We start from the raw sequence: 10,199 nt of genomic DNA, 5'->3' as shown, positions 1-10,199 counted from the left end.
GCTGGTATAAGTTATACATCTTCCTGTATATAGTGATATGGAGCATGCTGGTATAACCTGGGTATCTACTGTATATAATTATATATGTACAGCTGGTATAAGTTATACATCTTCTTGTATATAGTGATATGGAGCATGCTGGTATAAGCTGGGTATCTTCTGTATATAATTATATATGTACAGCTGGTATAAGTTATACATCTTCTTGTATATAGTGATATGGAGCACGCTGGTATAACCTGGGTATCTTCTATATATAATTATATATGTACAGCTGGTATAAGTTATACATCTTCTTGTATATAGTGATATGGAGCACGCTGGTATAACCTGGGTATCTTCTATATATAATTATATATGTACAGCTGGTATAAGTTATACATCTTCCTGTATATAGTGATATGGAGCATGCTGGTATAACCTGGGTATCTTCTGTATATAATTATATATGTACTGCTGGTATAAGTTATACATCTTCTTGTATATAGTGATATGGAGCACGCTGGTATAACCTGGGTATCTTCTGTATATAATTATATATGTACAGCTGGTATAAGTTATACATCTTCCTGTATATAGTGATATGGAGCATGCTGGTATAACCTGGGTATCTTCTGTATATAATTATATATGTACTGCTGGTATAAGTTATACATCTTCTTGTATATAGTGATATGGCGCATGCTGGTATAACCTGGGTATCTTCTGTATATAATTATATATGTACAGCTGGTATAAGTTATACATCTTCTTGTATATAGTGATATGGAGCATGCTGGTATAACCTGGGCATCTTCTGTATATAATTATATATGTACAGCTGGTATAAGTTATACATCTTCTTGTATATAGTGACATGGAGCATGCTGGTATAACCTGGGTATCTTCTGTATATAATTATATATGTATAGCTGGTATAAGTTATACATCTTCTTGTATATAGTGACATGGAGCATGCTGGTATAACCTGGGTATCTTCTGTATATAATTATATATGTACAGCTGGTATAAGTTATACATCTTCTTGTATATAGTGATATGGAGCATGCTGGTATAACCTGGATATCTTCTGTATATAATTATATATGTACAGCTGGTATAAGTTATACATCTTCTTGTATATAGTGATATGGAGCATGCTGGTATAACCTGGGCATCTTCTGTATATAATTATATATGTACAGCTGGTATAAGTTATACATCTTCTTGTATATAGTGACATGGAGCATGCTGGTATAACCTGGGTATCTTCTGTATATAATTATATATGTATAGCTGGTATAAGTTATACATCTTCTTGTATATAGTGACATGGAGCATGCTGGTATAACCTGGGTATCTCCTGTATATAATTATATATGTACAGCTGGTATAAGTTATACATCTTCTTGTATATAGTGATATGGAGCATGCTGGTATAACCTGGGTATCTTCTGTATATAATTATATATGTACAGCTGGTATAAGTTATACATCTTCTTGTATATAGTGATATGGAGCATGCTGGTATAACCTGGGTATCTTCTGTATATAATTATATATGTACAGCTGGTATAAGTTATACATCTTCTTGTATATAGTGATATGGAGCATGCTGGTATAACCTGGATATCTTCTGTATATAATTATATATGTACAGCTGGTATAAGTTATACATCTTCTTGTATATAGTGACATGGAGCATGCTGGTATAACCTGGGTATATTCTGTATATAGTTATATATGTACAGCTGGTATAAGTTATACATCTTCCTGTATATAGTGATATGGAGCATGCTGGTATAACCTGGGTATCTACTGTATATAATTATATATGTACAGCTGGTATAAGTTATACATCTTCTTGTATATAGTGATATGGAGCATGCTGGTATAAGCTGGGTATCTTCTGTATATAATTATATATGTACAGCTGGTATAAGTTATACATCTTCTTGTATATAGTGATATGGAGCACGCTGGTATAACCTGGGTATCTTCTATATATAATTATATATGTACAGCTGGTATAAGTTATACATCTTCCTGTATATAGTGATATGGAGCATGCGGGTATAACCTGGGTATCTTCTGTATATAATTATATATGTACAGCTGGTATAAGTTATACATCTTCTTGTATATAATGATATGGAGCATGCTGGTATAACCTGGGTATCTTCTGTATATAATTATATATGTACAGCTGGTATAAGTTATACATCTTCTTGTATATAGTGATATGGAGCATGCTGGTATAACCTGGGTATCTTCTGTATATAATTATATATGTACAGCTGGTATAAGTTATACATCTTCTTGTATATAGTGATATGGAGCATGTTGGTATAACCTGGGTATCTTCTGTGTATAATTATATATGTACAGCTGGTATAGTTATACATCTTCTTGTATATAGTGATATGGAGCATGCTGGTATAACCTGGGTATCTTCTGTATATAATTATATATGTACAGCTGGTATAAGTTATACATCTTCTTGTATATAGTGATATGGAGCATGCTGGTATAACCTGGGTATCTTCTGTATATAATTATATATGTACAGCTGGTATAAGTTATACATCTTCTTGTATATAGTGATATGGCGCATGCTGGTATAACCTGGGTATCTTCTGTATATAATTATGTATGTACAGCTGGTATAAGTTATACATCTTCTTGTATATAGTGATATGGAGCATGCTGGTATAACCTGGGTATCTTCTGTATATAATTATATATGTACAGCTGGTATAAGTTATACATCTTCTTGTATATAATGATATGGAGCATGCTGGTATAACCTGGGTATCTTCTGTATATAATTATATATGTACAGCTGGTATAAGTTATACATCTTCTTGTATATAGTGATATGGCGCATGCTGGTATAACCTGGGTATCTTCTGTATATAATTATGTATGTACAGCTGGTATAAGTTATACATCTTCTTGTATATAGTGATATGGAGCATGCTGGTATAACCTGGGTATCTTCTGTATATAATTATATATGTACAGCTGGTATAAGTTATACATCTTCTTGTATGTAGTGATATGGAGCATGCTGGTATAACCTGGGTATCTCCTGTATATAATTATATATGTACGGCTGGTATAAGTTATACATCTTCTTGTATGTAGTGATATGGAGCATGCTGGTATAACCTGGGTATCTCCTGTATATAATTATATATGTACAGCTGGTATAAGTTATACATCTTCTTGTATATAGTGATATGGAACATGCTGGTATAACCTGGGTATCTTCTGTATATAATTATATATGTACAGCTGGTATAAGTTATACATCTTCTTGTATATAGTGATATGGAGCATGCTGGTATAACCTGGGTATCTTCTGTATATAATTATATATGTACAGCTGGTATAAGTTATACATCTTCTTGTATATAGTGATATGGAGCATGCTGGTATAACCTGGGTATCTTCTGTATATAATTATATATGTACAGCTGGTATAAGTTATACATCTTCTTGTATATAGTGATATGGAGCATGCTGGTATAACCTGGGTATCTTCTGTATAGAATTATATATGTACAGCTGGTATAAGTTATACATCTTCTTGTATATAGTGATATGGAGCATGCTGGTATAACCTGGGTATCTTCTGTATAGAATTATATATGTACAGCTGGTATAAGTTATACATCTTCCTGTATATAGTGATATGGAGCATGCTGGTATAACCTGGGTATCTCCTGTATATAATTATATATGTACAGATATATGTTACATACTCTTATTCTGGTATCGGAGGTTGTACTTCTGGTTATGAGTCGGCATTTAGAGGACACGATTATGTTGCAGTTTATGAAAGATAAGACAATGACTATTATTGGAGCTATGCTGCCCCCTTGTGGATGAACTACAATTCTGCAGGATAGTCATGCTGCCAGGCAGGTGCAGAGTTTAAGTTCAACTACACTTTTTTTGTTTTTGTTTGACATGGCAAAGTGACCTGTCAGAAGTTTTGATGGGTGGGGGTCTGAGTGCTGTGCCACTTTGTTTCTGATTGGCTTTCCCCGTATACGGACTCAGGCTTTGTATTGCGCCGGTACACCATTCCCTTTCTGAGGAAAACCGATCAGAAAAGAAGCGACAGAGCGCAGCTGAGCGTTTCTGTGGCTTTGTTTTAAGAATCGGTGGGGGTCTCAGTGCTCGGACCCCCACTGACCAAACTTCTGATATGTCACTATGACACGTCGAAAGTTTTATAAGTTTAGTGACTATAATTAGGCATCTGAGAGATGATTATAAAATAATTACCGCAGGATGTAAAGTAAAGACATTATAGATCTGACTCCGGTGTCTAGTGGAGGCTGAAACTACAAGTCTCCTGCAAGACAAACTTCTGTGGCCACGTTCCTATGATAACACTTCCTGTACCCCTTCAGCTCAATGTTATGGGGTTACTCCACCAATAATTGCTAGAATATGGAAAGTCGTAATGTGATTGGTTGCTATGAAACCAGGTACCCTCATCACTGAGCTGGCCAGGGAAGTTAGTGTTGTCATGGGTACACGGGCGCACCTCCAGCTCGGAGAACACGATTTCTTGTGAAGAGTTGATGCGGTAGGGTCTGGGGGGGAAGGAGCAGCCGACGTGCAAATTTACAAAACACAAAAAACAACAAGATGTTACAAGTGATTAAACCAAAATCTTATTTTAACATCTCAGTCCAGCGCAGACATCGCTACGAGCAACCAACGTATCACAATATGGCAACAAAGTATCCGGAGCGTGAGTAACCACGGGGACGCTGGACCACGTGACGCCACGATCCTTTACTAAAAATGACATTTTATTCAGATCTCAAATAAAAACCAGAGGCAGGCGAGTTTCCATTGTACACAGGACTGGATTGAAGGCAGTTTTTATCTGTCCGCATGCTGAGTCCTCGCCCTCCCACAACAGTCACAAAGTCCCGCAGACGCTGGAGGGGGTGGGGAGACGGAGTCCGCTCAGGGCCGGTGTCCTCCTACTTACTGGCTTAATCTGTACAGAGGGGAGTGAAGTTTGCGGCCGCCAGGACCTACGTAGGTCCCTGTATGTCAGCGGTCTGGGGGTCCTGGGGCCGTTGTGAAGATCAGAAGGAATAAATCGCAGAGCTTGATAGAGGAAACTCAACGAGCGCAGGGAACGTGACAGACGGACGGTCACTCTGCTCCTCCTGTCAGGAAACAAGGCCGTGATTAATGACGGGGCGGGGGACATGGAAGGTCCTCGGACAGAAAGATCTTCAATATTTGTCTGTAATAAAAAGGGGAATTCTGATTTCAACAAAGTTTATTTACTGCAGAACTTTTCATTACCCGATTTCTTCATTAAATTGGGCAAAGGTTCCTCACCATGTTCACAATTTCTGCTTGCTGGCAGTGAATGGGATACTTCGTTTACTTCATCCAAAGGATGAAAATCTGTCTCGGTTATGTGATAATCACACAGGTATACGGCCCGCTGCCAGAGAAAGCTCTTATACACTATCCTGTAACCGGCCGTACACCGCGCCAGATTTGAACTCTCTAAATGTAATAGATGAAAGACCCAATTCACAGAGAGCAAGCAAAGATCTGTTGAGAAAGCAACAATGGAGCGCGGCGAGGACGACGTCTGACTTGACTCACGGACACCACGTGACGTTCACTTACTATTTCTTATTCCGGGGCTTGAGTTCCTCGGCAGCGTTACGCAGGAAGATATAATTCTTCTTCTGCGGGTTGTAGAACTCGTGGCCCTGGAGGGAGAGGAGGATTAGTGACGGGGGCTGGGCAGATGACTGCACCGGGCGGACACGCATGATGGGAGTGCTCACCTTGGACCAGTCATAGCTGGAGGAATAGGCAAAGATGTTTCCGTTGTGGTTGAAGCAGCAGGCGGAGATGGGCTGGTCCAGCTGCTCCGAAGTCTTCAGTTTGGTGCGCGCGTCTTTGTCCCAGAAGCTGAAGCGTCCGTCAGAGCCGACCGTGGCCAGCGTGCCGTGTACCGGATGAAAGGCGATGCCGTTTACCTGAGCGGTGGAGACAGAACGTCAGCCATGAGCAGCAACGGGATCAAAATCGGGGGAGTCACTGCAGGTCGTCTCATGCCCATTTTAATGCCCAAAATTTGATTCCACTAGACAAGAAGGCGGCGGAGAACTAAAAAACCTCAAATGCCGCAAACTCTGGACTTAATGTTTGGAGGCTGAACATTCGCCATAGTTACAAGGTCACGTACGATCCCCCCACCCCCCCATAGGGAACGATGGAGGAGGCATGAAATTCTTGAACGATTGGGTGGGAAAAACACCCCCCCCCCCCCTCTTACCGCATAGATGTCCTGAGGAGCGGCCGTGTTTGTCCCGTTGGATCGGTGACATTTGAATGTGAAGTTGTCTTTGGCTCTGTGTGACGAGGAGACTCAGGTTTACCGCCACTAAGTGACCCACAATGCATCCTGCTCCGTCTCCGCAGGTCAAATACTTACGGATTTGGGGGGTTGATGTAATGGATGGCGACTCGACCTTCGATACTGCCCAAGGCAAAGCCGGTCGGCTTGTTCTGTTTATCTTTAAATATGGCGACACATCGGTGCTGGAAAAAACGGAAGAGATGAAGGAGTCACCCAATTATTTTATCCGTCACCTGAACTACAGGCGCTCAACAGTTTTATGCAAATAATGAAAAGTTCCGCAATTTTGGAATAGATTTTGTATTTTAAGACCGCTCCATTTTCAAGACCTCTGGTTGATGTCAGAATGAAAATATTGTGTACAATCCGATGCTGAAAACCCATCCGGATCACTTCCAATTGACACAGAGCTCCGGTACTAAAACACGACACCTGTGTGAGCGGGACTAGGTCAGGACTGGTATGCAGCCTTTGGATGTAAACAAAGTTTCACTTTACTGACACCAAGCAGAGATCTTGAAACGTGCAAGAACTTGAAAGATACTAGAAAGTTGCAGAACTCCAGCCCCAGACGTCACACTCTGCTCATTACCTGGTGTTTTAAGGGAGAGTCGATCCTCCGGAACTCCGAGGGCTGGTTCTCGAGCTGGTAAACTATTAACCCTCTCTCTGCAGTAGCTATGGCCGCCATAGGATAGACCTGAGAACACAAAGTCACCGGGGAACCCCTTAATTTACGAAAAAAACTTTATATAGGACTAAAAAAAGATGTCTGCTTTCTTCTAACAGCAGCGCTGCCCCTGCCCACAGGCTGTGTGTGGTTTTGCGGCTCAGCCTGATCACTTTAATGAAGCCGACCTGCAATACCGGACACAAACCATGTCCAGGTGTGGCGCTGTTTCTGGAAGAAAGCATTAATTATTCTCATCCTGGACAACCCCTTTACATACACTATATGCAGCAGTCTCCTGTATGTATGTGTGACACGTAGACACAATGTAACGCACACTGCAGAGCAGCGCACGGGAGGACTCACCACATCTGCACAGTAACATCGCTCAGGAAGCTGAAGCGTCATCAGGGGGTTCGGGGAACGCGTGTCCCAAAACTAGGGAGGAAAATCAGAAGAGGTTCATGAATACCGAATGTAATTATTTACTACCCTTATACTCTCCTCATTGTAGCAGCCAGGTTTCTCCTTATTTTATGAGGACTCCACCCAAAATAAATAAAAAGTCGCCATTCAGTTATAACGATCCGATATTTACGTCCACACACCACAGATTGGAGACGGGACTCTCCTCCCTCTCGTTCTTTAGGGGTGCTGTACTGCGGGGGCGATACTGACCGTCTTAGACCTCTCCTTTATATGGTGGCGATCGTGGGTCCGGCCCAAAACACTGCCCCTCCCGGCTTTTGCCAGGGGAAGCTGTGGTTAGTAAAACGAAGCATCATATGGAGGCCATTAAAATCCAGAGCAGCTCTTTGTTTGGGTTCACACAGCGGGGTCCCCTCTCTAGGAGATCTATAAGCCATATAAGGGCATATGGACAGGGGGTCGTCGTCACAGGATGAGATCATCACGTGAACTGCAGGTTTTAGTTTATTTTTTACCTTGCTCAAAGTTTAATAAGGAAAACCGTAAAGCACAACCGGCCGTAATGGTTATTACATACGGACCGCGACAAAATCCCAGTAAAAAAAATAATCGGCCATGAAATCTACCTTGAGGGTTTTGTCCCAGCTCCCGGTCATGATGCAGCTGTAGTTCGGAGCCTTTATCCAGTGAACGGTCTTTATGGGCGCATCGTGCTGACAGGAGGAAATCACGAGTCTCAGTGAATGATCCGGAGGTCATGTGACCGGCAGCGCACGTTATGAGCCGTCCTCGCGCCACTTACCTGGGCGACCTGTAAGGACTGGTTACTGTTCAAATCCCACATTTTGGCGGTTTTATCACAAGACGCTGTGAAGACTTTACTGCCATCCTGTGTAAAGACGAGACACGAGAATGAGCAACGGCGGAGACGCGCAGCCCCTGAACCGCCCTCTAGGGGACCGGAACCAGCGACCGCTCGATCACTGGTACAACACACATGTATTGCAGTATATTGTCATTTTTACAGGCTCCTGTTAAGCTGTGCCGGAGACACGGCTTAACAGGAGATGAAGAGAGGCAGCCCCTGAGCTGCCATGACAACCATTGCCCCCCAATCGGTCCGCAAGGGGGGGGTGATGAGCTGTCAGACGGGGGCGCCACCTCTTTCTATCGTCTTAGATGCGGTGATCGTGCTTGATCGCATCATCAAAGGGGTTAAACAGCCAGGAACAGTGGGATTGCTGCTCCTAGCTGTTATTCCCGGGTGTCAGCTGTAAACCACAGCTGACACCCGCTGAGAAGAGCCCAGGCCACGTACGTCGCTCCAGCACACGTCCATCACCGGTCCCGTGTGCATCTGCTGCGCCTTCGGGATGGTCTGACCGTTATCCTGCACCTCCCAACAACGAACCTGCAAAAAGAAAGAGAAGTTACCGGAAAAACCCGCCGAGACGCCATCACTGGAGGAAACATTTTTTAGGGAATGGAATCAATTGCTCCAAAACTCTTCAACCTTTCACCCTCCGGCTCAGGCGGCAGCACGGGCGGGCCAGTCTCCAGCTGCCGGGGCATGCTGGGAGTTGTAGTTTTTGAGCAGTTGGAGGGATGGTCGCTGTATACGCCACGTCTTCCTGCAGACAGAACTTACGTCATTGGCCCAGGACCCCGCGATGAGGAAGTTCCCCGGTAATGTTGGGGGGCTGAAGGAGAGGCAGGCGATGCTGTCGTCAGGGGGGGAGTTGACCTCGATGTCCTGTGTGCGAGGGGACAGATGTTATTAGCAGCTCATATACAAGGACCAGTTACCGCACCGCTGGGACTTTACCTTCATGGGGTTGTGGTTATCGGTGGTCGTGGTCCCAAACATTCCTGTCCCTCCAGTGTTGAATCCACCGATGGAAGGAAACAAGCTCATGGTGGTCCTGGAGGGAAAAACGCATAAGTATACACACCCAGCAATGGCGGAGAAACCGCACATGTAAACACAGGCCAACGTGATGATGAATCACACGTGTGCAGCCGGAAATAGACCAGACCCCCGCCGCTTGTTTCCCCGATTTCTCAGACGTACCCGGTCCTCGCCTCTCCGGTGTATCTGGTTGTCAGACTCGGCAGCACCTCCCGCGCTCCACGCTTCCTAGGCGACGAGTGACATCACGGGAGCGCCGCTCAGCTCTCGAGTAATCACAGCACCACCTGCTGGACGGAGTGCGGAAGTGACAGAACGTGTGTACAGCCCGCCACCTAGTGACCACAGGGCAGAACTGCTGGAGAAAATCACAGGACTAGTAGCAGACCGCGCGCCCCCTGCTGGAACTCGCCAAACTGACACATGAAGGACGGCTGCTGGCTGTCAGTAAAATCAGGACGATCAAGACAGGGACTACACCGAGACATTTAATGATTGGTTTTAACTATTATGTGACATCTGCAGTCCACGAGACTGCATACAACTCAATGTATTCCATTAGTAGCGCTACAAAAATTCTCTGTAGCCCTGGTCTAAGGTGTGGACCTGTGCGCTTCTGCCATTTTGACTTTTGTTACATTGTATCATCACAGAATGTGTCAAGAAATTCAGTTGTCATTTAATTTGATTCAAGAAGAGGCGATCGTATGTCTGGATCTGGCGTCGGGGCGTCACACTCTGGCGGACAACAATACAGGGTGAGGATCATCTCTGATCTTATTGAAATCAAT

General features: G+C 43.5%; 1 protein-coding gene across 3 annotated transcripts; it reads right to left on the bottom strand.

The window, feature by feature from the left end:
* Positions 1 to 4,647: 4,647 nt before the first annotated feature.
* Positions 4,648 to 9,678, bottom strand: RAE1 (ribonucleic acid export 1). 3 transcript variants are annotated; one of them, XM_075845601.1, is made up of 13 exons: positions 9,571 to 9,678; positions 9,325 to 9,421; positions 9,148 to 9,252; positions 8,818 to 8,910; positions 8,302 to 8,388; positions 8,126 to 8,212; positions 7,437 to 7,508; positions 6,993 to 7,100; positions 6,476 to 6,582; positions 6,317 to 6,392; positions 5,823 to 6,017; positions 5,659 to 5,744; positions 4,648 to 5,260 (listed from the first exon to the last, which is right to left on the bottom strand). In XM_075845601.1, coding segments are annotated over exons 2-13 (1,107 nt in total). In that variant the 5' UTR covers positions 9,415 to 9,421; positions 9,571 to 9,678; the 3' UTR covers positions 4,648 to 5,259. The 3 variants fall into 3 exon arrangements, with proteins under 3 accessions (XP_075701716.1, XP_075701717.1, XP_075701718.1); XM_075845602.1 differs by having other exon boundaries at positions 4,648 to 5,180; XM_075845603.1 differs by lacking the exon at positions 4,648 to 5,260 and having other exon boundaries at positions 5,658 to 5,744.
* Between the last annotated feature and the right edge of the window lie 521 nt (positions 9,679 to 10,199).

This window comes from Rhinoderma darwinii, chromosome 13 (genome assembly GCF_050947455.1).
Source record: "Rhinoderma darwinii isolate aRhiDar2 chromosome 13, aRhiDar2.hap1, whole genome shotgun sequence".
NCBI classification, from domain to species: Eukaryota; Metazoa; Chordata; class Amphibia; order Anura; family Rhinodermatidae; genus Rhinoderma; species Rhinoderma darwinii.
This window is presented reverse-complemented; position numbering and strand designations above follow the sequence as displayed.

Coding starts and splice junctions, on each gene's coding strand:
- RAE1 (XM_075845601.1), bottom strand. CDS start 9,414: ATGAGCTTGTTTCCTTCCATCGGTGGATTCAACACTGGAGGGACAGGA. Junction 6,583..6,992: donor ACTCTCCCTTAAAACACCAG/GTAATGAGCAGA, acceptor CGTTTTTTCCAG/CACCGATGTGTCGCCATATT. Junction 6,393..6,475: donor TACATCAACCCCCCAAATCC/GTAAGTATTTGA, acceptor CTCGTCACACAG/AGCCAAAGACAACTTCACAT.